At 44.6% G+C, this 26,148-nt stretch overlaps 1 protein-coding gene across 2 annotated transcripts; it reads right to left on the minus strand.

The window, feature by feature from the left end:
• Window positions 1–2,309: 2,309 nt before the first annotated feature.
• Window positions 2,310–24,619, minus strand: LOC115118494 (LON peptidase N-terminal domain and RING finger protein 1-like). 2 transcript variants are annotated; one of them, XM_029647100.1, is made up of 11 exons: window positions 23,917–24,619; window positions 21,029–21,147; window positions 15,759–15,881; window positions 12,728–13,058; window positions 12,556–12,631; window positions 12,341–12,455; window positions 9,664–9,785; window positions 7,432–7,590; window positions 7,093–7,255; window positions 4,069–4,218; window positions 2,310–3,663 (listed from the first exon to the last, which is right to left on the minus strand). In XM_029647100.1, exons 1-11 carry the CDS (start codon window positions 24,212–24,214, stop codon window positions 3,514–3,516), a joined length of 1,806 nt encoding a protein of 601 aa, XP_029502960.1. In that variant the 5' UTR covers window positions 24,215–24,619; the 3' UTR covers window positions 2,310–3,513. The 2 variants fall into 2 exon arrangements, with proteins under 2 accessions (XP_029502960.1, XP_064875935.1); XM_065019863.1 differs by lacking the exons at window positions 2,310–3,663; window positions 4,069–4,218 and adding an exon at window positions 6,306–6,809.
• Window positions 24,620–26,148: the final 1,529 nt, after the last annotated feature.

Here is a 26,148-nt window from a genome sequence, read left to right on the forward strand (position 1 = left end):
CGAGGCCCGGCCTGCCCCTGTGTCCAACCATCCGTCCATTTGTCTGTCTGTCCTTTGGAGGGGTATCGTCGTGCGTAATGTCAGGCCTTTAAATGTGCCCCTCCAAAATCTAACACAAACAGGTCAGTCCAATCACAGAGGGTTATTATCTATATTATAGCTACACTACTGTAGTCTATAAACAGGCGAGTTACAATGCTGAGTCACCCGTCTGTGAAAAACAATGAGGTCAATCTAATGTGTCAGGTGGTAGCTGGTCCTTCACTGTCCAGCGGATAGAAAACATGGGGAATTAATTACAACGCTTAAGATGAAGGTTGGTTGTAATCTTAATAAACATTTCATGACTGAATACAACTAAATCTCTAAATAAAAACACAATAACAGTATCTATGGCACAATTATTATAGTAGAAAAACACAGCTTGTGTATGTTTTCACCCAGTTCAAGCCTGTGTGTTAGTAAATCATGTTAAGATTTGCAGTTTCAACATTCGATGGAATGTGGCACTAATAAACTCAAAAAAGAAAAACAACAATGTTTGTCTATTCCCTTCTGCTCAAACATAAAATGCTGCCTCCTAGTGGGTGGCCAGGCACTGTAGTCCCCTCCTAGTGGGTGGCCAGGCACTGTAGTCACCCTCCTAGTGGGTGGCCAGGCACTGTAGTCACCCTCCTAGTGGGTGGCCAGGCACTGTAGTCACCCTCCTAGTGGGTGGCCAGGCACTGTAGTCACCCTCCTAGTGGGTGGCCAGGCACTGTAGTCACCCTCCTAGTGGGTGGCCAGGCACTGTAGTCACCCTCCTAGTGGGTGGCCAGGCACTGTAGTCACCCTCCTAGTGGGTGGCCAGGCACTGTAGTCACCCTCCTAGTGGGTGGCCAGGCACTGTAGTCACCCTCCTAGTGGGTGGCCAGGCACAGGTCACTCCTAGTGGGTGGCCAGGCACTGTAGTCACCCTCCTAGTGGGTGGCCAGGCACTGTAGTCACCCTCCTAGTGGGTGGCCAGGCACTGTAGTCACCCTCCTAGTGGGTGGCCAGGCACTGTAGTCACCCTCCTAGTGGGTGGCCAGGCACTGTAGTCACCCTCCTAGTGGGTGGCCAGGCACTGTAGTCACCCTCCTAGTGGGTGGCCAGGCACTGTAGTCACCCTCCTAGTGGGTGGCCAGGCACTGTAGTCACCCTCCTAGTGGGTGGCCAGGCACTGTAGTCACCCTCCTAGTGGGTGGCCAGGCACTGTAGTCACCCTCCTAGTGGGTGGCCAGGCACTGTAGTCACCTCCTAGTGGGTGGCCAGGCACTGTAGTCACCTCCTAGTGGGTGGCCAGGCACTGTAGTCACCTCCTAGTGGGTGGCCAGGCACTGTAGTCACCTCCTAGTGGGTGGCCAGGCACTGTAGTCACCTCCTAGTGGGTGGCCAGGCACTGTAGTCACCTCCTAGTGGGTGGCCAGGCACTGTAGTCCCCAACACTAGTGGTGAGAGGGCCACATAGGTAGGGGGCGCTACAGGGGGCAGAGGGTGGTGTGAGCCTGGGATGGGCTAGGGAGGCAACTCCTTTCTGTCCTGCCTGTGGGTGTGAAAGCTACCAGAACTGGGTTAAAGGAAATATGATTTGATTGATTTATTTCCAAATAATTTGAACGATTGACTGAGCCTGATGGACATGGTGTGCATTTTTGGGACTATTGCGTCAGGCAAACTCAATAACTCAAGCATTTGAAAGAAAACCTATACTATTTGAACTCAGGAGTGGTAGCTTTCATATTACACAGGTAGTCTCTTCAATACACACACACACACACCTCTACTGTCCAACAAAGCATCAACTTGTTTGTGTTGTCAGAGGGAGGACTGCTTTCCAAAGACTGTTTACATACAGGAAGCTGCTGTGAGGAGAACGGCTCATCATAATGTCTGGAACGGAGCTAATTAAATGGCTTCAAACACCTGGAAGCCATGTTTACTGTATTTGACACCATTCCACTGATTCCACTCCAGGTATTACCACAAGCCCATTCTCACCAATTAAGGTGCCACCAGCCTCCTCTGCATACATACATATGCATGTGTACAGAACACACCTGCTTACACATGTGTAGAACAGCTAAGCTGTACCACCTGTTGTCTTTTTCCACCTTATTTAACAAAGACCTGGGTCTGAATCCCAAATAGCACCCTATTCCCTATATAGTGCACTACTTTTTCACCACAGTCCTATTGCGGACCTGATCAAAGGTAGTGCACAATGAAGTGATTAGGGTGCCATTTGGGGTGGAACCCTGTTCAATACATCTTCAAACACTAAAGAGAAGTCAGGCTTCAGCAGCTTTAATTCACATTACTCTGAAATATTATTATTTTCACCCAGGCGGCGCCTTTTTAAGTTTCAATGTTTCATAATAGATCATTACTGCAATAACACACTAATATTACATCCTACTCAATATTGGTAACAAGGCAGTGAAGATACAGTAACTGCAATAGTAATTATACTGTCGCGCTAGTCACTCAAAATGGCTGCTGACTGTGTTTGTCACAATATAGTAGCTTCCCAAGGTTTTAAGAACCCCCCAAAAATACAATATGATTATTATAAACTATATATAACTTTAACCCAAGCCTTATAAATAGCATATTGTGCGTTACCCAGGAAATCAAGTTTTCAGCTCTGCAAGGCAGAGCGATCTGTGACACTTTTTTTAAATGGCTTTTCTTCAAGCACTTTACAGCCATAGGAATCAGATCTGATTCTGAGATGGCTGGTTATGTCATGCATGAGGGTCAGTTGCCATGGCAGTGTTCTTTATGCTTGGCTGATAAGGGAAACAGTAGTGAGAACAGGGACACCTAGTGGTTATCTGAGACATTACCACCAGGTTTACATCCCTTGGCAAGAATCAGAACAGTTTGAGTTGAACCTTATACTGCAGGGGTGTCACACTTATTTTGTCCCGGGTGCTGCATTCGGTCTTCAACGAGGTCCGGAAGGCCGCAATGAAAATGTGTTCAATTTCTTTGCCGTCAAAATTTACAAGAGATAGTCCAATATATCCATCGTTAGTGACCGTCTATCTTTAATTTGAGTGATTATTAGCGAGCTGGACACAAACAAGAAACAGTATAGTTTCAAGTATTTCAAGCTAGTTTCACCCAAAAAGCACCTTTGATTCAATCTGATTTTTACCTATGATGCATCTACGAACAAACACATTATTCATGTAAGTGATAAAACAATCTCTTTCTGCTCTTGGCCAGGTAAAATGGGTTCAAGCTAGGACATATGATCTCCATGGCGACAGGCTCTAAACCCAGTAACATCTTGCTGAAGATACAGGGGTGGGGAGTGGGCCTGACAGGTAGTGTATGTGGGATCTGTGTGTGAGTGATATATTAGTGGGTGTGTGTGTGATGTTTCACATTATCCAGTCTGTAGAGCTGATCCTCTCCTCTGTGTAGGGTACTGGATAAGCGGCAGAAAGCCCAGTAAAGCTGTATCCCTTTATCTCCTCCTCTTCTCTAGCTCTGGGAGGAGTACCCCAGAACCATGCGCAGGTGTCCCAGGCGGTCGTTGAGGGAGGGCAGGGACAGGACGGTCGTCTGGTAGGCAGGATCCAGCTGGAGAACTGACAACAACCACCAACACCACGCTGGACCATTGTTGGAGGCCTGATGGAGAGAGACAGGGAGATAAAAAGGAGAGAGAGAGACAGGAAGAGAGAGAGGAGAGAGAGAGAGAGACAGGAAGAGAGAGAGGAGAGAGAGAGAGAGACAGGAAGAGAGAGAGGAGAGAGAGAGACAGGAAGAGAGAGAGGAGAGAGAGAGACAGGAAGAGAGAGAGGAGAGAGAGAGACAGGAAGAGAGAGAGGAGAGAGAGAGACAGGGAGAGAGAGAGGAGAGAGAGAGACAGGAAGAGAGAGAGGAGAGAGAGAGACAGGGAGATAAAAAGGAGAGAGAGAGACAGGAAGAGAGAGAGGAGAGAGAGAGATGGGGAGATACAGGAGATTTTCGATACTAGATGAGTGCTGGTCTGGAAGTGATCGGCAAGGTCCATGTGTCTGTGTGTGTGTGTACCTGTATGTTGTTATCCTTGTCAGGCATGGTTCCATACTGTCTGCTGATCTGTTCTCTGAGCTGTGTGTTGAGGAGTGTGTACCAGTCCTGGGCCTGCTCATACACACTGTCATGGAGGCTCTGCAATAACTCCAACTCTGACCCCTCAGCCTAGAAACAAAGGAGGGGATTCTCAACGCAAAATACAATTGATTCTCTGATTCTGGATGCATCTCAATCCATCGCATCAGCCCAATTTCGCAGTGAACGGTGACAGAGGTAGAGCGGTGTTTGTCAGACCATGAGACATCCCGAAAGTAATTAGAGTCCGAACGGTTTGGCCAAAGACTATTATGACCCCTGTATGGAAACTCTCCCGACCAGGTACCAGCTCTTGGACACCCAGAGGCCTCACAAAACTCGTCTGAAGGTTAACAGTCGAAAACATGTAGGGAATTATCTATGGAGACTTAAGTGAAAAAATTCAATCCTGATCTTATATCTCTCAGAGATAGGATAGACACTTATTTATTTTTTAAGAGAGGGGGCTTGGTTGTTCCATGTAGTGGAACAACCAAGTACCAGCTCGCTTAGGGGGCTCTTCTCCAGGTTAATTTCTCTGTAGGTGATGGCTTTGTTATGGAAGGTTTGGGAATCATTTCCTTTTAGGTGGTGGTGGAATTTAACATTTATTTTATGGACTTTGATAATTAGTGGATATCGGCCCAATTCTGCTCTGCATGCATTATTTGGTGTTTTACATTGTACACATAGGATATTTTTTCAGAATTCTGCATGCAGTCTCTCAATTTGGTGTTTGTCTCATTTAGTTAATTCTTGGTTGGTGAGCGGACCCCAGACCTCACAACCATAAAAGGGCAATTGGGTTCAATAACTGATTCAAGTACTTTTAGCCAGATCTAATTGGTATGTCGAATTCCATGTTCCTTTTGATGGCGTTGAAGGCCCTTCTTGCCTTGTCTCTCAGATTGTTCACAGCTCCATGGAAGTTACCTGTGGTGCTGATGTTTAGGTTGAGGTATGCATCATTTCTTGTGCTCTATGGCAATGGTGTCTAGATGGAATTTGTATTGGTGGTCCTGGTAACTGGACCTTTTTCGGAACACCATAATATTTTATGTTTTACTGAGATTCACTGTCAGGGCCCATGTCTGACAGAATCTGTGCAAAAGAGCCAATCAAATCAAAAGCAAATCAAATGTTATTTGTCACATACACATGGTTAGCAGATGTTAATGCGAGTGTAGCGAAATGCTTGTGCTTCTAGTTCCGACAATGCAGTAATAACCAACAAGTAATCTAACTAACAATTCCAAAACTACTGTCTTATACACAGTGTAAGGGGATAAAGAATATGTACATGAAGATATATGAATGAGTGATGGTACAGAGCAGCATAGGCAAGATACAGTAGATGGTATCGAGTACAGTATATACATATGAGATGAGTATGTAAACAAAGTGGCATAGATAAGTGGCTAGTGATACATGTATTACATAAGGATGCAGTAGATGATATAGAGTACAGTATATACGTATGCATATGAGATGAATAATGTAGGGTATGTAACATTATATTAGGTAGCATGGTTTAAAGTGGCTAGTGATATATTTTACATCATTTCCCATCAATTCCCATTATTAAAGTGGCTGGAGTTGAGTCAGTGTCAGTGTGTTGGCAGCAGCCACTCAATGTTAGTGGTGGCTGTTTAACAGTCTGATGGCCTTGAGATAGAAGCTGTTTTTCAGTCTCTCGGTCCCAGCTTTGATGCACCTGTACTGACCTCACCTTCTGGATGATAGCGGGGTGAACAGGCAGTGGCTCGGGTGGTTGTTGTCCTTGATGATCTTGATGGCCTTCCTGTAACATCGGGTGGTGTAGGTGTCCTGGAGGGCAGGTAGTTTGCCCCCGGGGGTGTTCCCTCTGCCATTTCCTGAAGTCCACAATCATCTCCTTAGTTTTGTTGACGTTGAGTGTGAGGTTATTTTCCTGACACCACACTCCGAGGGCCCTCACCTCCTCCCTGTAGGCCGTCTCGTCGTTGTTGGTAATCAAGCCTACCACTGTTGTGTCGTCCGCAAACTTGATGATTGAGTTGGAGGCGTGCGTGGCCACGCAGTCGTGGGTGAACAGGGAGTACAGGAGAGGGCTCAGAACGCACCCTTGTGGGGCCCCAGTGTTGAGGATCAGCGGGGTGGAGATGTTGTTGCCTACCCTCACCACCTGGGGGCGGCCCGTCAGGAAGTCCAGTACCCAGTTGCACAGGGCGGGGTCGAGACCCAGGGTCTCGAGCTTGATGACGAGCTTGGAGGGTACTATGGTGTTGAATGCCGAGCTGTAGTCGATGAACAGCATTCTCACATAGGTATTCCTCTTGTCCAGATGGGTTAGGGCAGTGTGCAGTGTGGTTGTGATTGCATCGTCTGTGGACCTATTTGAGGCGGTAAGCAAATTGGAGTGGGTCTAGGGTGTCAGGTAGGGTGGAGGTGATATGGTCCTTGACTAGTCTCTCAAAGCACTTCATGATGACGGAAGTGAGTGCTACGGGGCGGTAGTCGTTTAGCTCAGTTACCTTAGCTTTCTTGGGAACAGGAACAATGGTGGCCCTCTTGAAGCATGTGGGAACAGCAGACTGGTATAGGGATTGATTGAATATGTCCATAAACACACCGGCCAGCTGGTCTGCGCATGCTCTGAGGGCGCGGCTGGGGATGCCGTCTAGGTGCTGCTGCAGGCCCTCCTTGGTTGGTGTTAGGAATATTATGAATAAACAATATCTACATTTTAAATAGAACTATAACTAATGAAACTCGGATATAAACAATATTAATTCATATGGAAGGGATTGTGGAGCATGAAACAGGGGCTAATTAAATTAAATAAATACCATTCCAGCCAGGTTGGAGAAGACTGGAATTGTGGGTTAGGTTAGAACAACCTGTGGTCACTTACCTTGTGGTCCTGCATGTATTCTATATCAGCAGTGTGGTATCTAGCTCTCTTCAGTGTGTGTGGGATTGTACCTTGTGGTCCTCCATGTACTCTATATCAGCGGTGTGGTATCCATCTCTCTGTCCTCTCTTCAGGACCCTGAAGCGACTTCCTCCCACACAGTCCACATAGGAGCGACCGTCAGGCAACACCTCTAAGCTATGAATCTCCAGCATACAGCCGTAGTCTGCAAATCTGGAGGACACACAGACAGAGAGTTGTTGGAAGCAAGCTGAAAGGGTCATGTGAAAGACAATCAGATCCCCAGCACAGTGTGGCTCAGCATAGTAGTGTAAAAGGGAAGAGAGCCAGATACACTCAGGGTTAATTTTCATACCAGTATTTTCAGATTGTATACAGCCACGACCCACCCTTTTCCATGTTCGTAGCTGCACATGCCAAACTTCCTGGTGCCAGTCTCCATGCATCGTCTCATCATGAGGCGGTAACGAGGCTCGAAGATGTGGAGAGGACAGGGCACGCCCGGGTATGCCACCGTACACACAAAGATTGGGATGTCCTTAGTTAGACTGGGGGATGGAGGGAGAGAAACAGAGAGCGAGACAGAGAGAAAGCAGAAAGAGTGACAGAGGATGAAAAAAAGAGAGGATACAGAGAAAGACAAATATATATTTAATCAGGATAACAGTGGTGTTGAGGAGGTGTGTATTTAATACACACAGTCAAAAGTTTGGACTCACCAACTCATTCAAGGGTTTCTTTATTTTTACTATTTTGTCAAATAATATAGTGAAGACATCAAAACTATGAAATAACACATGGATTCATGTAGTAACCCAAAAGGTGTTAAACAAAGTAGCCACCCTTTGCCTTGATGAAAGCTTTGCACACTCTTGGCATTCTCTCAACCAGCTTCATGAGGTAGTCACCTGGAATGCGTTTCAATTAACAGGTGTGCCCTGTTAAAAGTTAATTTGTGGAATTTCTTTCCTTCCTAATGCGTTTGAGCCAATCAGTTGTGTTGTGACAAGGTAGGGGTGGTATACAGAAGATAGACCTATTTGGTAAAAGACCAACTCCACATTATGGCAAGAACAGCCCAAATAAGCAAAGACAAACAACAGTCCATCATTACTTTAAGACATGAAGGTCAGTCAATGCGGAAAATTTCAATAACTTTTTGCAGTCGCAAAAACCATCAAGCGCTATGATGAAGCTGGCTCTCATGAGGACCGCCACAGGAAGGGAAGACCCAGAGTTACCTCTGCTGCAGAGGATAAGTTCATTAGAGTTACCAGCCTCAGAAATTGCAGCCCAAATAAATGCTTCACAGAGTTCAAGTATCAGACACATCTCAACATCAACTGTTCAGAGGAAACTGCGTGAATCGGCCCTTCAATGTCGAATTGCTGCAAATAAACCACTACTAAAGGACACCAATAATAAGAAGAGACTTGCTTGGGCCAAAAAAACACAAGCAATGGACATTAGACCAGTGAAAATCTGTCCTTTCGTCTGACGAGTCTAAATTTGAGATTTCTGCTTCCAACCGCCATGTCGTTGTGAGACGCAGAGTAGGTGAACGGATGTTCTCCGCATGTATGGTTCCCACCGTGAAGCATGGAGGAGGATGTGTGATGCTTTGCTGGTGACACTGTCAGTTATTTATTTAGAATTTAAGGCACACTTAACCAGCATGGCTACCACAGCATTCTGCAGCGATATGCCATCCCATCTGGTTTGCACTTAGTGGGACTATCATTTGTTTTTCAACAGGACAATGACCCAACACACCTCCAGGCTGTGTAAGGGCTATTTGACCAAGAAGGAGAGTGATGGAGTGCTGCATCAGATGACCTGGCTTCCACAATCACCCAACCTCAACCCAATTATGATGGTTTGAGTTTGACCGCAGGGTGATGGAAAAGCAGCAAACAAGTGCTCAGCATATGTGGGAACTCCTTCAAGACTGATGGAAAATAATTCCAGGTGAGTGAATGGCACGAGTGTGCAAAGCTGTCATCAAGGCAAAGGGTGGCTACTTTGAATATAAAATATATTTTTATTTGTTTAACACTTTTTTGGTTACTACATGATTCCATAAGTATTATTTCATAGTTGATGTCTTCACTATTATTCTACAATATAGAAAATACTAAAAATAAACCCTTGAATGAGTAGGTGTCCAAACTTTTGACTGCTACTGTATACATGTTTCAGTGTTGCTCTTGTCCAGCAGCTGGTGTTGTTGCCTTGTGCGGTGCTTTGCCAATAACCTCACGGTCACAACGTCTAATCTCTACTGTATGAGGAGCCTGATGCCCGATGCCCATTGCCATGGTTACCATTAAGGTTGCCAACTCGCCCCAAGCTCATTCTGTCGAGCATATGATAGCTCATCAACGATTTCACATTTCAGTCTCATTTCATTCAGGCATTAAAAATTTCTACCAAAATAGTTCCAAAGCTCGTTTTACAGGTAAGGGCCAATTTTGGTAGCCTGGTTAAAGCAGACTGAACGCTGCAGTCAAAGATGAAACATAGAGAAATCAGATTGGGTGCCAGGTTACCGTTGTGGGAAACTCTAGAACAAACCGACCTCCGTTTACCCCTGGTTACAGTGCGTCAGCGACTGGACTCACTTGGATAGTTCGGCCATCTCAGCCTCGTGGACCTGCTTCCTCTCATCCAGCTGCAGGGGGAAGAGGTGAGACATGATCTCATGCAGCAGCACCGTGGGGTTGTACTTCCTGTTCTTAAAGTACTACACAGGAAAGAAGAAGTGATTCCACATTATTGGGAAGAAAAGTAACATCATTATGATGTTATATACAATGTGTTTCTGATTGAGTCCATGTACACAGACAAAGGCCCTAGTTATGTAATAGTGTACATACAGTGCCTTTCAAAAGTATTCAGGCCGCTTGGATTTCTTTACATTTTATTGGGTTACAAAGTGGGATTCAAATGGATTCAAAAAGTGTATTTTGTAGCAGTATTACTTTTGTACCTTACTGCATACAAGATTCATGTTTTGGAATATTTTATTCAGTATTTTTGTATTATTCTTTTCACTCTGTCATTTAGGTCATTATTGTGGAGTCACTACAATGTTGTTGATCCATCCTCAGTTCTCCTATCATAGCCATCGGACTCTGTAGCCGTTTTAAAATCAACAATGGCCTCATGGAAACATCCCTGAGCAGTTTCCTTCCTGTCCTTCAGCTCAGTTCAGAAGGATGACAATATCTTTGACGTGTCTGGGTGGTTTAATATATCATCCACTGCATAATTATTCACCTAACCATGCTTAAAGAGATATTCAATGTCTGATTTGTTATCTTTACCCATCTAGCAATCACTGGCCTTCTTTATGAGGCTTTCCAAAAGCTCCCTGATCATTGTAGTTGAATCTGTGTAAGGGACCTTACAGAAGTAATTTAGGCTTGCCTAAACAAAGGGTCTGAATACTTATGCAGTGACTATATTTTAGTTAAGGTTTTATTTATCTTATACTAAAAAAACATCTTCCTCATCTACATTACATAGTATTTTGTGTTGATTGTTGACAAATGTGAATACTGAATATTTTTGCAAAGCAATGTAGTTACGTAGGCCATAGTTACAGTGCCTTGCGAAAGTATTCAGCCCCCTTGAACTTTGCGACCTTTTGCCACATTTCAGGCTTCAAACATAAAGATATAAAACTGTATTTTTTTGTGAAGAATCAACAACAAGTGGGACACAATCATGAAGTGGAACGACATTTATTGGATATTTCAACCTTTTTAACAAATCAAAAACTGAAAAATTGGGCGTGCAAAATTATTCAGCCCCTTTACTTTCAGTGCAGCAAACTCTCTCCAGAAATACAATCCACTTGTGTGTAATCAAGTCTCCGTATAAATGCACCTGCACTGTGATAGTCTCAGAGGTCTGTTAAAAGCGCAGAGAGCATCATGAAGAACAAGGAACACACCAGGCAGGTCCGAGATACTGTTGTGAAGAAGTTTAAAGCCGGATTTGGATACAAAAAGATTTCCCAAGCTTTAAACATCCCAAGGAGCACTGTGCAAGCGATAATATTGAAATGGAAGGAGTATCAGACCACTGCAAATCTACCAAGACCTGGCCGTCCCTCTAAACTTTCAGCTCATATAAGGAGAAGACTGATCAGAGATGCAGCCAAGAGGCCCATGATCACTCTGGATGAACTGCAGAGATCTACAGCTGAGGTGGGAGACTCTGTCCATAGGACAACAATCAGTCGTATATTGCACAAATCTGGCCTTTATGGAAGAGTGGCAAGAAGAAAGCCATTTCTTAAAGATATCCATAAAAAGTGTTGTTTAAAGTTTGCCACAAGCCACCTGGGAGACACACCAAACATGTGGAAGAAGGTGCTCTGGTCAGATGAAACCAAAATTGAACTTTTTGGCAACAATGCAAAACGTTATGTTTGGCGTAAAAGCAACACAGCTCATCACCCTGAACACACCATCCCCACTGTCAAACATGGTGGTGGCAGCATCATGGTTTGGGCCTGCTTTTCTTCAGCAGGGACAGGGAAGATGGTTAAAATTGATGGGAAGATGGATGGAGCCAAATACAGGACCATTCTGGAAGAAAACCTGATTGAGTCTGCAAAAGACCTGAGACTGGGACAGAGATTTGTCTTCCAACAAGACAATGATCCAAAACATAAAGCAAAATCTACAATGGAATGGTTCAAAAATAAACATATCCAGGTGTTAGAATGGCCAAGTCAAAGTCCAGACCTGAATCCAATCGAGAATCTGTGGAAAGAACTGAAAACTGCTGTTCACAAATGCTCTCCATCCAACCTCACTGAGCTCGAGCTGTTTTGCAAGGAGGAATAGGAAAAAATGTCACTCTCGATGTGCAAAACTGATAGAGACATACCCCAAGCGACTTACAGATGTAATCGCAGCAAAAGGTGGCGCTACAAAGTATTAACTTAAGGGGGCTGAATAATTTTGCACGCCCAATTTTTCAGTTTTTGATTTGTTAAAAAAGTTTGAAATATCCAATAAATGTCGTTCCACTTCATGATTGTGTCCCACTTGTTGTTGATTCTTTACAAAAAAATACTGTTTTATATCTTTAGGTTTGAAGCCTGAAATGTGGCAAAAGGTCGCAAAGTTCAAGGGGGCCGAATACTTTCACAAGGCACTGTACGTAGGCCATAGTTACGTAGGCCATAGTTACGTAGGCCATAGTTACGTAGGCCATAGTTACGTAGGCCATAGTTACGTAGGCCATAGTTACGTAGGCCATAGTTACGTAGGCCATAGTTACCTCCTGTAGTGGCTGTTTGCAGAGGGGGCAGCGGAGGTTGTGGTCTAAGCTTCTCTCGAGGCAGGTCCTACAGAAGGTGTGTCCACAGGGAGTGGTCACTGGCTCATAGAACAGCCTGTAGAGGTACAGCACTAAAATCAGAGTACAGCACAAGTTTCTCAACTACACAGTACCACAAGACTGCACAGGATGTACCACTTATGGAAACTACTAACCTGATACAGAGGGGACATTCAAAGTCAGACACAGTGAGGACACTCAGAGATTCTCTTCTGTCCAGACGGCAGCCTCCTGAGGGAGACAACATAGAACCAATATCAACCATCTACATGTCTCTTCTCTCTTCCTGTGTGTGTGTGTGTGTGTATGTGTGTGTGTTCTATGTACCCCTGCTGTGCCTCTCCTCCCTCCTCCTCATCATCTCATCATCCTCCGCTGTAGGGAGGAAGGACACGGCCTGACAGAGACTGAGACAGCACTCAGTACTGGTCCCATGTTTCACCTTTGGCCCTGTCTCCAAGTCTCCTCCATTGTCCCCGTCTGCCCCCTCCACCTGAGGGTATCGGAGGCTTTTGTTGAGGCAGTGTGTGTGGCTGTGTGTGTGGCTCTCAGGGAACAGGATTGTGATGGGGGGGCAGTGGCCTCTGAGGTACTCCGAGACCACCTGGAGGATCTGGGGCACCTCCTCAGGCACTGACATGCCCTCCGTCTCCAGGATCTGACCAGGGAAAACATACACACAGATCAATCTATCCATCCATCCATCCATCCATCCCATCCATCATTTAAAAACATTATAGTGTTACTTCATAATACACGTTCCATCATTATAAACTTATCCCACAACTAAATTCATCCTACAACATCAGACGTGGCTTTAATCAATCAATCATTTAGAAACCCACAACTTGCTGAACCTGTAAATGACTAGGCTGAACCTGTAAATGACTAGGCTGAACCTGTAAATGACTAGGCTGAACCTGTAAATGACTAGGCTGAACCTGTAAATGACTAGGTTGCCTTCTGTGACATTGCATTTCTAAAACGTATCCAACCTCAGATAACCTGAGGTTAGCCTACAACTGACCTTACAACTGTAACTGACCCTCTAACTGACCATTTAGCAGTTATGTAGAAGTGTTTAAATTGCCTAATATTGTCCCATGTCATATCCTTTTCTAGCATAGATGACCCCTTGCCTTAGTTGACCTGACACACATGTTAGTAGATCGTCTGACAGTGTTCCATGACATATCAAAGCATTTACAATACTAGCCTGTCCTTGAATTACCCCACCCAGTCAGTCATCCTTGTTCTTGGTATACTGTACATCAGGGGTGGATGTTATATGGCCCCCAAGCCAGATTCATCCCACGAGTCCATTCAATCCGGCCCAGGGGATGTTTGGAGGTTAAAAAATCCTCAGGACACTCTTGAACGTCTAAAACTAGGTAGAAACACTAATGGATCAATACATTTTCAAATAACTTTTTCTGGCCCGCAAATTGCTTTTGAAAAACAAATCTGAATTTTGAAATCCGATGTGGTCCTCGGGCTGAAATCATTGCCCACCCCTGCTGTATATAAAATCAGCAAAAAAAGAAACATCCCTTTTTCAGGACCCTGTCTTTCAAAGATCATTTGTAAAACTCCAAATAACTTCGCAGATCTTCATTGTAAAGGGTTTAAACAATGTTTCCCATGCTTGTTCAATGAACCTGTGGAACCGTCGTCAAGACACTAACAGCTTACAGACAGTTGGCAATTAAGGTCACACTTATGAAAACTTAGGACACTAAAGAGGCCTTTCTACTGACTCTGGAAAACACCAAAAGAAAGATGCCCAGGGTCCCTGCTCATCTGCGTGAACGTGCCTTAGGCATGCTGCAAGGAGGCATGAGGACTGCAGATGTGGCCAGGGCAATAAATTGCAATGTCCGTACTGTGAGACGCCTAAGACAGCGCTACAGGGAGACAGGACAGACAGCTGATCATACTCGCAGTGGCAGACCACGTGTAACAACACCTGCACAGGATCGGTACAGCTGAACATCACACCTGCGGGACAGGTACAGGACGGCAACAACAACTGCCCGAGTTACACGAGGAACGCACAATCCCTCCATCAGTGATCAGACTGTCCGCAATAGGCTGAGAGAGGCTGGACTGAGGGCTTGTAGGTCTGTTGTAAGGCAGGTCCTCACCAGACATCACCAGCAACAAGGTCACCTATGAGCACAAACCCACCGTCGCTGGACCAGACAGGACTGGCAAAAAGTGCTCTTCTCTGACGAGTCACGGTTTTGTCTCAACAGGGATGATGGTCAGATTCGCGTTTATCGTGGAAGGAATGAGGGTTACACCGAGGCCTGCAGTCTGGAGGTGGAGGGTCCGTCATGGTCTGGGGCTGTGTGTCACAGCATAATCGGACTGAGCTTGTTGTCATTGCAGGCAATCTCAATGCTGTGTGTTACAGGGAATACATCCTCCTCCCTCATGTGGTACCCTTCCTGCAGGCTCATCCTGACATGACCCTCCAGCATGACAATGCCACCAGCCATACTGCTCGTTCTGTGCATGATTTCCTGTAAGACAGGAATGTCAGTGTTCTGCCATGGCCAGCGAAGAGCCCAGATCTCAATCCCATTGAGCACGTCTGGGACCTATTGGATCGGAGGGTGAGGGCTAGGGCCATTCCCCCCAGAAATGTCCGGGAACTTGCAGGTGCCTTGGTGGAAGAGTGGGGCAACATCTCACAGCAAGAACTGGCAAATCTGGTGCAGTCCATGAGGAGGAGATGCACTGCAGGACTTAATGCAGCTGGTGGCCACACCAGATACTGACTGTTACTTTTGATTTTGACCCCCCCCCCTTTGTTCATGGACACATTATTCCATTTCTGTTAGTCACATGTCTGTGGAACGTGTTCAGTTTATGTCTCAGTTGTTGAATCTTGTTAGGTTCATACAAATATTTACACATGTGATGTATGCTGAAAATAAACGCAGTTGACAGTGAGGACGTTTTTTTTTGTTGCTGAGTTTAGTATACAGTATGTGTTGAGATTGTCTAACACTGTTCCAAGGCATTCCAGTCCTTAAAGCATTCCTAGAAGCAGCAACTACCACCCATTCCTAGAACCTTAACTGACCCCATAGTCATTCAGCCAGGCAGTCACTGACACACTAAGCTAGTGAGACTGAATGAGCCAGTGAAGCAGTCAGGCAGACAGTCAATGAGTGGAAAACAGTCAGTCAGTAAGACTAACTGGAACAGTGAAACAGCCAGTAAAGCACAGTCAAGCCGACAGTCAGTAAGGGAAAAATAGTCAGTAAGTAACTGGACCAGTGATTGGTAAACAGTCAGTAAATGAGCCAGTTAGTAAATGAGCCAGTCAGTGTTGGCTATAGCTACTGACCTTTTTAATCTGGCTCTTGGCAGGAGTGAAGTCGGCCTGTAGCTTGAGACAGCGGTGAAACTGGATCAGGGCTTCAGACTGACGACCCATCTCCAGTAACACGTTCCCTTTACGAAAGAAACCCTGGGGAGAACAGACAAGAGAATACTGGATGAGAGAGAGACTTAGATATAGAGAGAGACGGAGAGAGAGAGACCCAAAGAAATCAGAAACATAGACATCGTCATCCTACAAGAAACATGGTAGAGGAGACGGACCCAATGGTTGCCCTCTAGGTTATAGAGAGCTGGTAGACCCATACACCACACAACCAGGTGTGAAACAGGTAGGGGGTATGCTAATTTGGTATAGAGCAAACCTAACTCTTTTATATTATATTATATTTGGCTAGAAATTCAAAAGGAAATGATCTGAACAGAGAAAAATGTCCTCCTGTGTGCTACTTATATCCCCCCACAGGAATCCCCATACTTTAATGAAGACAGCTTCTCCATCCTGGAGGGGGGAATGAATCATTTACTAGTCTGTGGTGACCTAAATGCCAGAACTGGACAAGAACCTGACACCCTCAGCACACAGTGGGACAAACACCTACCTGGAGGTGACAGCATTCCCTCCCCCATATGCCCCCCTAGGCACAACTATGAAAACACAACCAACAAAAACGGGTCACAACTCCTGCAGCTCTGTCACACGCTAGGTATGTATATAGACAATGGTAAGCTTCAAGGGTACTCCTACGGTAGGTACACCTATATAGCTCATCTCTTGGCAGTAGTACTGTAGACTACTTTATCACCGATGTCAACCCAGAGTCTCTCAGAGCGTTCACTGACACAACTATCAGATCATAGAAAAATCAGTCGACTACTTGAACAGAGCAATACTCAAATCATGAGGCATCCTAGACAAAGGAACTGTATAATATTAGGAAATGCTATGGAAAAAAAAGTCGTGTGGAAACCTACCAAAAAAACAATTAAGCAACAACAAATTCAATCCCTTTTAGACAAATTCCTGGACAAAAATGTTCCACTGTAATAGTGAAGGTGTAAACTTGGCAGTAGAAATTATTTTTTATATTACCCCTTTTTCTCCCCAATTTCGTGGTATCCAATTGTTTAGTAGCTACTATCTTGTCTCATCGCTACAACTCCCGTACGGGCTCGGGAGAGACGAAGGTTGAAAGTTATGCGTCCTCCGATACACAACCCAACCAAGCCGCACCTCCGATACACAACCCAACACAGCACGCATCCAACCCGGAAGCCAGCCGCACCAATGTGTCGGAGGAAACACCGTGCACCTGGCAACCTTGGTTAGCGCGCACTGCACCCAGCCCGCCACAGGAGTCGCTGGTGAGCGATGAGACAAGGATATCCCTACCGGCCAAGCCCTCCCTAACCCGGACGACGCTAGGTCAATTGTGCGTCGCCCCACAGACCTCCCGATCGCGGCCGGTTACGACAGAGCCTGAGCGCGAACCCAGGGTCTCTGGTGGCACAGCTGGCGCTGCATTACAGCGCCCTTAACCACTGCGCCACTCGTGAGGCCCCCGGGTAGAACATTTTAACAGTATATTTGACCTCTCAGCTTCCCTATCAAATCTAAACATTTCAAACAGAAAACTAAAAACAATAACAAATTTGATGAAGAACGCAAAAACCTAAGAAAGAAATTGAGAAACCTGTCCAACCAAAAACATAGACCCAGAAAAACTGAGCCTACTCCTTCACTATGGTGAACCACTAAAACAATACAGAAATACACTACAGAAAACCTGAGCCTACACCTTAACTATGGTGAATCACTAAAACAATACAGAAATACACTACAGAAAACCTGAGCCTACACCTTCACTATGGTGAAACACTAAAACAATACAGAAATACACTACAGAAAACCTGAGCCTACACCTTCACTATGGTGAATCACTAAAACAATACAGAAATACACTACAGAAAAAGAAGGAACAGCACGTCAGAAATCAGCTCAATGTAATTGAAGAATCCAAAGACTAACCATTTTTGTGAAAATTGGAAAACACTATACAAACTACAATACAAAGAGTTATCTATCCAAAACAGAGAAATATGGGTAAACCACTTCTCCAATTGTTTTGGCCTTATAATAAAAACATACATGATCAAATATAAATCTTAGAATCAACTATTAATGACTAACAAAACCCACTGGATTCTCCAATTACATTGAATAAACTACAGGACAAAATACAAACCCTCCAACTCAAAAATGCCTGTGGTGTTGATGGTATCCTCAATGAAATGATCAAATATACAAACCACAAATTTCAATCAGCTATACTTAAACTCTTTAACATCATCCTCAGCTCTGGCATCTTAACCAATATTTGGAAACATGGACTGATCACCCCAATCAACAAAAGTGGAGACCGATTTGATCCCAATAACTACCGTGGGATATGCATCAACATAAACCTTGAAAAAATCCTCTGCATTATCATTAACAGCAGACTTGTACATTTCCTCAGCAAAAACAATGTACCGAGCAAATGTCAAATTGGCTTTTTACTAAACTACCAAACCACGTATTCACCCTGCACAACCTAATTGACAAACAAACAAAACAAAGGTAAAGTCTTGTCTTGCCATGCTTTGTTGATTTCAAAAAAGCTTTTGACTCAATTTGACATGAGGGTCTGATGGAAAAATTGATGGAAAAAAACATACAACATTATAAAATCCATGTACACAAACAGGTTTGCGGTTCAAATTGGCAAAAAAACATTTCTTTCCACAGGGCCGTGGGGTGAGACAGGGATGCAGCTTAAGCCCCACCCATATATATATATTTATAATCAATGAATTGGCGATGGCACTAGAACAGTCTGCAGCACCCGGCCTCACCCTACTAGAATATGATGTCAAATGTCTACTGTTTGCTGATGATCTGGTGCTTCTGTCCCCCCAACAACGCATAGCTGTCATAGCACTCACCCACCCAGTAGTGTCCAATGATTCAGTTACATGATGACATAAGTATCCATTTGCATAATGTGCCTCAAATGACACAACATACTGTACACTTCTACAGACACACTCCATCAGCAGCAGCCACAGAGAAAACAACCAGGACACACAAAACTAGAATGGTGTCCAAAATGGCACCCTATTTAGTGTAGTACTTTAGACCAGGGCCCATAGGGGTTTGGTTAAACGTAGCACACTATGAAGAGGATAATAGGGTGCCATTTCAGAAGCACACTAGGAAGCACACTAGGAAACTGAAAATATGCCAAGAAATCTAAATCAGTCTGATTTGGTACAACTCCTTATAAGGTTACGTGTTGGTGACCTATTATGACAACAACTGATCTGAAAACACAGTAGACTATTGAGATGTACCCATAGATGACAGATCATTAAAGGGGAATAAACAGTGATATTAAAGGAAAACGTAGAAGCTGCAGCAGGCGTATAGACACCTAGGCAGGCCCGATACAGTTACACCAGAAGATACTGTAACCTCGATCCAAACCCCTCCTCGCTCCTGGTATGGTCTGACTTTCTACTTTTAAACTCTCACAAAACAGAGATGCATGTTCTAGGTCCCAAGAAACAAAGAGATCTTCTGTTGAATCTGACAATTAATCTTAATGGTTGTACAGTCGTCTCAAATAAAACTGTGAAGGACCTCGGCGTTACTCTGGACCCTGATCTCTCTTTTGAAGAACATATCAAGACTGTTTCAAGGACAGCTTTTTTCCATCTACGTAACATTGCAAAAATCTGAAACTTTCTGTCCAAAAATGATGCAGAAAAATTAACCCATGCTTTTGTCACTTCTAGGTTAGACTACTGCAATGCTCTACTTTCCGGCTACCCGGATAAAGCACTAAATAAATTTCAGTTAGTGCTAAATACGGCTGCTAGAATCCTGACTACAACCAAAAGATTTGATCATATTACTCCAGTGCTAGCCTCCCTACACTGGCTTCCTGTGAAGGCAAGGATCTGATTTCAAGGTTTTACTGCTAACCTACAAAGCATTACATGGGCTTGCTCCTACCTATCTCTCTGATTTGGTCCTGCCGTACATACATACACATACGCTACAGTCACAAGATGCAGGCCTCCTAATTGTCCCTAGAATTTCTAAGCAAACAGCTGGAGGCAGGGCTTTCTCCCATAGAGCTCCATTGTTATGGAATGGTCTGCCTACTCATGTGAGAGACGCAAACTCGGTCTCAACCTTTACGTCTTTACTGAAGACTCATCTCTTCAGTGGGTCATATGATTGAGTGTAGTCTGGCCCAGGAGTGTGAAGGTGAACGGAAAGGCTCTGGAGCAAAAAACCGCCCTTGCCGTCTCTGCCTGGCCTGTTCCCCTCTTTCCACTGGGATTCTCTGCCTCTAACCCTATTACAGGGGCTGAGTCACTGGCTTACTAGGGCTCTTTCATACTGTCCCTAGGAGGGGTGTGTCGCTTGAGTGGGTTGATTCACTGATGTGATCTTCCTGTCTGGGTTGGCGCCCCCCCTTGGTTTGTGCCAAGAGATCTTTGTGGGCTATATTTGGCCTTGTCTCAGGATGGTAAGTTGGTGGTTGAAGATATCCCTCTAGTGGTGTGGGGGCTGTGCTTTGCCAAAGTGGGTAGGGTTATATCCTTCCTGTCATCGGATGGCGCCACATTGTCTCCTGACCCCTCCTGTCTCAGCCTCCAGTATTTATGCTGCAGTAGTTTGTGTCAGGGGCTAGGGTCAGTTTGTTATATCGGGAGTACTTCTCTTGTCCTATCCGGTGTCCTGTGTGAATTTAAGTATGCTCTCTCTAATTCACTCTCTTTCTCTCTCTCGGAGGACCTGAGCCCTAGAACCATGCCTCAGGACTACCTGACATGATGACTCCTTGCTGTCCCCAGTCCACCTGGCTGTGCTGCTGCTCCAGTTTCAACTGTTCTGCCTGTGATTATTATTATTTGACCATGCTGGTCATTTATGAACATTTGAACATCTTGGCCATGTTCTGTTATAATCTCCACCCGGCACAGCCAGAAGAGGACTGGCCACCCCACATAAGCCTGGTTCCTCTCTAGGTTTCTTCCTAGGTTTTAGCCTTTCTAGGGAGTTTTTCCTAGCCACCGTGCTTCTACATCTGCATTGCTTGCAGTTTGGGGTTTTAGGCTGGGTTTCTGTACAGCACTTTGAGATATCAGCTGATGTACGAAGGGCTATATAAAATAATTTGATTTGATTTGAAATTTGATTTGACATAGCATGGTGTTTCTTACCTCTGTCCAGTTGGGGTGAACACAGGAGAGGTCTTCCAGGTCCCTCAGGGCATCAGAGAAAAGTCTCAGTCCCATATTGGCTTCCGCTCTCCACACCTTCAGACTCACATCACAAGGAGCTGGGCGAGGGAGGGAGGGTGTGGGAGGGAGGGAGGGAAGAGATAGTTCGATATAATTAACAGTGATCACTATCAGTGATTGTAGTATGACAGCTTCCCAGTCAGAATTGGTTTAGTTCGATTTGCCCTTGCAACTGCAATGCATATGGAATATTAGATAACACTGGACATCTCCCAAAAACCTGAAGTGACATGAGCTCAACCCAACTCCATTCTTGCTACAAATTGCACATCTGATCTCATACCCTGACCTTCCCTATGCTACCTACTAGTTTTACAGCGAAGCCTGCAGAGTATTAATATAATGTGATTATGTGTATCAAAACAATAGCACAGCAGGGTTGCATTAAAACCAGAACTGCCATGCATAGTCCTGTGTGGTGCGTAGAAACGGTTATTTATGCAAAGTGTTTGGTGCACTGACACCCCAGTATGACAAACCAGACAGAAAAGCAATTAAACTACTGGTGGGTGGAGGACAAAGACTCGTCACAGACTTACTCTTATAGGAAGTTGTTTCATTCTCTGTTGATCCACATTGAATGTAACGACAGACCATTAGACCATTAGTATGAGCCTTCACTATGAAACATAACTCCCTGACACCTCTGCATGTCTGTTACACATTACTACCAATCTAATCTCAGCACCCAGAAACAAATCAGCTGCCGGATAAGGCTGTCATGAGAGTCACGACTCCAAACAGGGGGGAAAACCAGCAATGACAAAAATGCACCACAAGAAAGACAAGGAAACTGTGCCTATCACCTCAGAAGTAACACTGGTCACCTTCCTAAACACTGCTGTGCTTCTCTGGGGGAGTGTCACGTGTGAAGACTACTGGCATTACTGACCGGCCATAGCAAAGAGGAACATTAGTGAAGACTCACCAACCAATGCTTATAACACAGCCACTTGAGTGTGGTGCACGTGTGTCACCCACTCACAACAGATTACATGTCACTGGACCCAGTGTTACAGAAGTCTGGCTGGGTTGTTTGTGTACATTGATTTTTATAATGTATGTTTTTCCACCAAAACAGCTTTCCATCAATTTGTATAGTAGACCTTCATGCCAAGATGAGTCAATTTGAGCCTCTCTCCCTTGCTACCCCCCCCCTCAGCTCAGCTGCGAAGTGGTAGGCCACACAAGCTCACAGAACAGGACCGCTGAGTGCTGAAGCACATAAAAATCATCTGTCCTCAGTTGCAACACTCTACCAAGTTCCAAACTGCCTCTGGACGCAACATCAGCACAATAACTGTTCGTCGGGAGATTCATGAAATGGGTTTCCATGGCCGAGCAGCCGCACATAAGTCTAAGATCACCATGCACAATGCCACTCGTCAGCTGGAGTGGTGTAAAGCTCACCGCCATTGGACTCTGGAGCAGTGGAAACGCATTCTCTGGAGTGATGAATTATGCTTCACCCTCTGGTAGTCTGACGGACGAGTCTGGGTTTGGCGGATGCCAGGAGTAGCCTACTTGCCCAAATGCATAGTGCCAACGGTAAAGTTTGGTGGATGAGGAATAATGGTCTGGGGCTGTTTTTCATGGTTCAGGCTAGGCCCCTTAGTTCCAGTGAAGGGAAATCTTAACGCCACAGGATACAGTGACATTCTAGACGACTCTGTGCTTCCAACTTTGTGGCAACAGTTTGGGGAAGGCCCTTTCCTGTTTCAGCATGACAATTCCCCTGTGCACAAAGCGAGGTCCATACAGAAATGGTTTGTTAACATCAGTGTGGAAGAACTTGACTGGCTTGCACAGAGCCCTGACCTCAACCCCATCGAACACCTTTGGGATGAATTGGAACCCCGACTGCGAGCCAGGCCTAATCGCCCAACATCAGTGCCCGACCTCACTAATGCGCTTGTGGCTGAATGGAAATAAGTCCCAGCAGCAATGTTCCAATATCTAGTGGAAAGCCTTCTCAGAAGAGTGGAGGCTGTTATAGCTGCAAAAAGGTGACCAACTCCATATTAATGCACATGATTTTGTAATGAGATGTTGGACGAGCAGGGGTCCACATACACTACATGACCAAACGTATGAAAGCTCAGGGTGACAACCTCAGTTTCTTTAGGTAATGTTGGACCACTGTGACGGCAGTACTGCCTCCCACCCACCATGTGGCTCTAATGTGACCAGGCTATGGGCTACAAGAAGGAGTGCATGCCAGGCAGTGGCAATCTCGGTGGGGCAAACTCAACAAAAATAAAATGTTGATACATGCCAGCAAAGCCACTACATAACACTAAACAAAAACACTGAGCTTTTACATTGCTTGCAAACTGATACTTGACACGTAAATGCCAAAAAAGCATGCAAAACAAGCACACAAAAAATATACATATATTTTTAACAGGTGGGGCTCAATGCCTTGAATGACGGGTCGCCAATGATGCCAGGTCACTGCACCACTAGCATATTATAGCAGTTCCAACAGTATTTTATTTAACCAGGAAAATACCGTTTTGCAAGGGGGGCTTGATTGTGTAGTCTATATTGCACTGAAGACAAAATCATTTCATCTAAACAACATTTTATTTCATACGTCTTGGCTGGAGGTTTTTCGGGCAAATAGCGGTTTATGGTAAATTTACGTAATTAGGGTCGTGTGGGGCTTTTATAAGTGGGTGGATTCCATTTTACACAACGAACATTCACATTTGATCATAGGTCTGTCCTGCAGCCTACTCGAGGGTTGCATAAGGAGATGTCTTCCCAAACGTGCTCAAGCTCACACATTATTTTTAGGAACCTACCTAGTCGTATCCCTTCATTCGCGATGCGTAAAGCTTCTGTGAACTCGCTGGTTTTGAGTTTCTCCAGAATATGACACTTTATCCTCGTCTCTTCTGGGCAGCACTTCTCAATGACACTGAATAGTAGGATGTTGTTCTTGATGTTTTTGGCGTCTCTCTGTTTAAATATTTCCTTGCAGGCTGGACACCCGGATGACAAGTAGTTCCCCAGGCAACTCCGGCAGAACGTGTGACCACAGGACATGGTGGCCGGTTCACACATGAGGAACAGGCATATTGGGCACTCAAGTAGATCCATGGTGGCACAGTTGCGGGGTTATGTCACCACCACCGGTCCGTGAGCAGTTTGAGTCCCTATCTAATCACCATCTAAGCAACGACGGACACTCTTCTCCGATTAACATGACCTGACTGCCAGACTCTCTGATTTAGTAAACAAAGGCTAGCGGAACCCAAGATCCAACCATAAAGACCTTAGTGTAATTCCAACTGACAAAACCCTTCCGATTCATTCACATGCGTTTTCCAAGCATAAAGTATTTGGTTTGGAACAACACCACGTAACGTCTTCTCTTTCCTGGCATCATGATGAACAGAAGGTCCGATCGTCTCTTCGCGTCTCGTACTTCTCACTCTTACTGTAAAAGCACAGCCGGGAGAAGTAGGCTTCCTGCTCTGAAGCGCATCGTGTGGATAGTGCTCGAAAAACCCAAGCCACACAGTGTAAGGACTTACCTTACATAAATAAAGATCATGTGACGGGTATGCTATTGGTGGACAGACCCGAGTCCCGCCCTGTTGTGAAACCGATTTCATAACACGCTTTTACTCCGACTGCTAGTGGCTTTATATATTTCTCGAAAATCATAAAACGCGCACGGACAAGTTATTAATCTCCAAACGCTATTATAATGACCTGGGCCGTTCTAGTGATCTAAATACAGGGAATCTGCCGCCTGCAGAAACATGATGTGACAGAAAAACGTGAAATGTTTTTTTTTCTTCTGGCGTCTCTTCATTCAGCCTCATTAACTGCCTTTAAAATAAACAGCTGATATGGCTGACTTGCTTAAACAAATGTGGTTTCTACTGACAATTGAGATGTACAAACTATGGCGTAAGGGGACGACAAGCAGATACGAGGCAATCCGTAGTTTCCATTAAGACATTAATGAACGAGATAGGACGGACGTGGTCAATATAACTATTTGTTCAGCACTTTTGAAATGTACAGCAACATAATTCAGAACATGGGCCATTCTTACAATATTCTCCCTGTAAGTCAGAACCATAGGATAAATAAAGGGGGCATACTCTGGGATGCTGGCCTTCTAGGCAGAGTTCCTCTGTCCAGTGTCTGTTCTTTTGCCCATCTTAATCTTTTATTTGCAAGTCTGAGATATGTATTTTTCTTTGCATCTCTGCCTAGAAGGCCAGCATCCTGGAGTTGCCTCTTCACTGTTGACGTTGAGACTGGTGTTTTGCAGCTACTATTTAGTGAAGCTGCCAGTTGAGGACTTGTGAGTTGTCTGTTTCTCAAACTACACACTCTAATGTACTTGTCCTCTTCCACAGTTGTGCACCGGGGCCTCCCACTCCGCTTTCTATTCTGGTTAGAGTCAGTTTGCACTGTTCTTTGAAGGGAGAAGTACACAGCGTTGTACGAGATCTTCAGTTTCTTGGACATTTCTCGCATGGAATAGCCTTCAGTTCTCAGAACAAGAATATAGACTGACGAATTTCAGAAGAAAGTGCTTTGTTTCTGGCCATTTTGAGCCTGTAATCAAACCCACAAATGCTGATGCTACAGATACTCAACTAGTCTAAAGAAGGCCAGTTGTATTGCTTATTTAATTAGCACAACAGTTTTCAGCTGTGCTAACATAATTGAAAAAGGGGTTTCTACTGATCAATTATTCTTTAAAAATGCTAAAGTTGGATTAGCTAACACAACGTGCCATTGGAACACTGGAGTGATGGTTGCTGATAATGGGCCTCTGTACGCCTATGCAGATATTTCATAAAAAATCAGAGGTTTCCAGCTACAATAGTAATTTACAAGATTAACAATGTCTACACTGTATTTCTGATCAATTTGATGTTATTTTAATGGACATAAAATCTGCTTTTCTTTCAAAAACAAGGACATTTCTAAGTGACCCCAAACTTTTGAACTGTAGTGTACCTATATTGATTTATAGATATATATATATATATATAGTTTTGTTTTCA

The sequence above is a fragment of the Oncorhynchus nerka genome, linkage group LG6, assembly GCF_034236695.1.
Source record: "Oncorhynchus nerka isolate Pitt River linkage group LG6, Oner_Uvic_2.0, whole genome shotgun sequence".
In the NCBI taxonomy this organism is placed as follows: Eukaryota; Metazoa; Chordata; class Actinopteri; order Salmoniformes; family Salmonidae; genus Oncorhynchus; species Oncorhynchus nerka.

Excerpts from the sequence above, each read along its gene's own strand:
- LOC115118494 (XM_065019863.1), bottom strand. The coding sequence starts at position 24,214 with ATGGATCTACTTGAGTGCCCAATATGCCTGTTCCTCATGTGTGAACCG. Across the intron at positions 15,882-21,028 it reads TTCACCCCAACTGGACAGAG|GGTTTCTTTCGTAAAGGGAA; the intron begins GTAAGAAACACC and ends TGTTCTCCCCAG. Across the intron at positions 12,456-12,555 it reads GAATGTCCCCTCTGTATCAG|GCTGTTCTATGAGCCAGTGA; the intron begins GTTAGTAGTTTC and ends GTACCTCTACAG.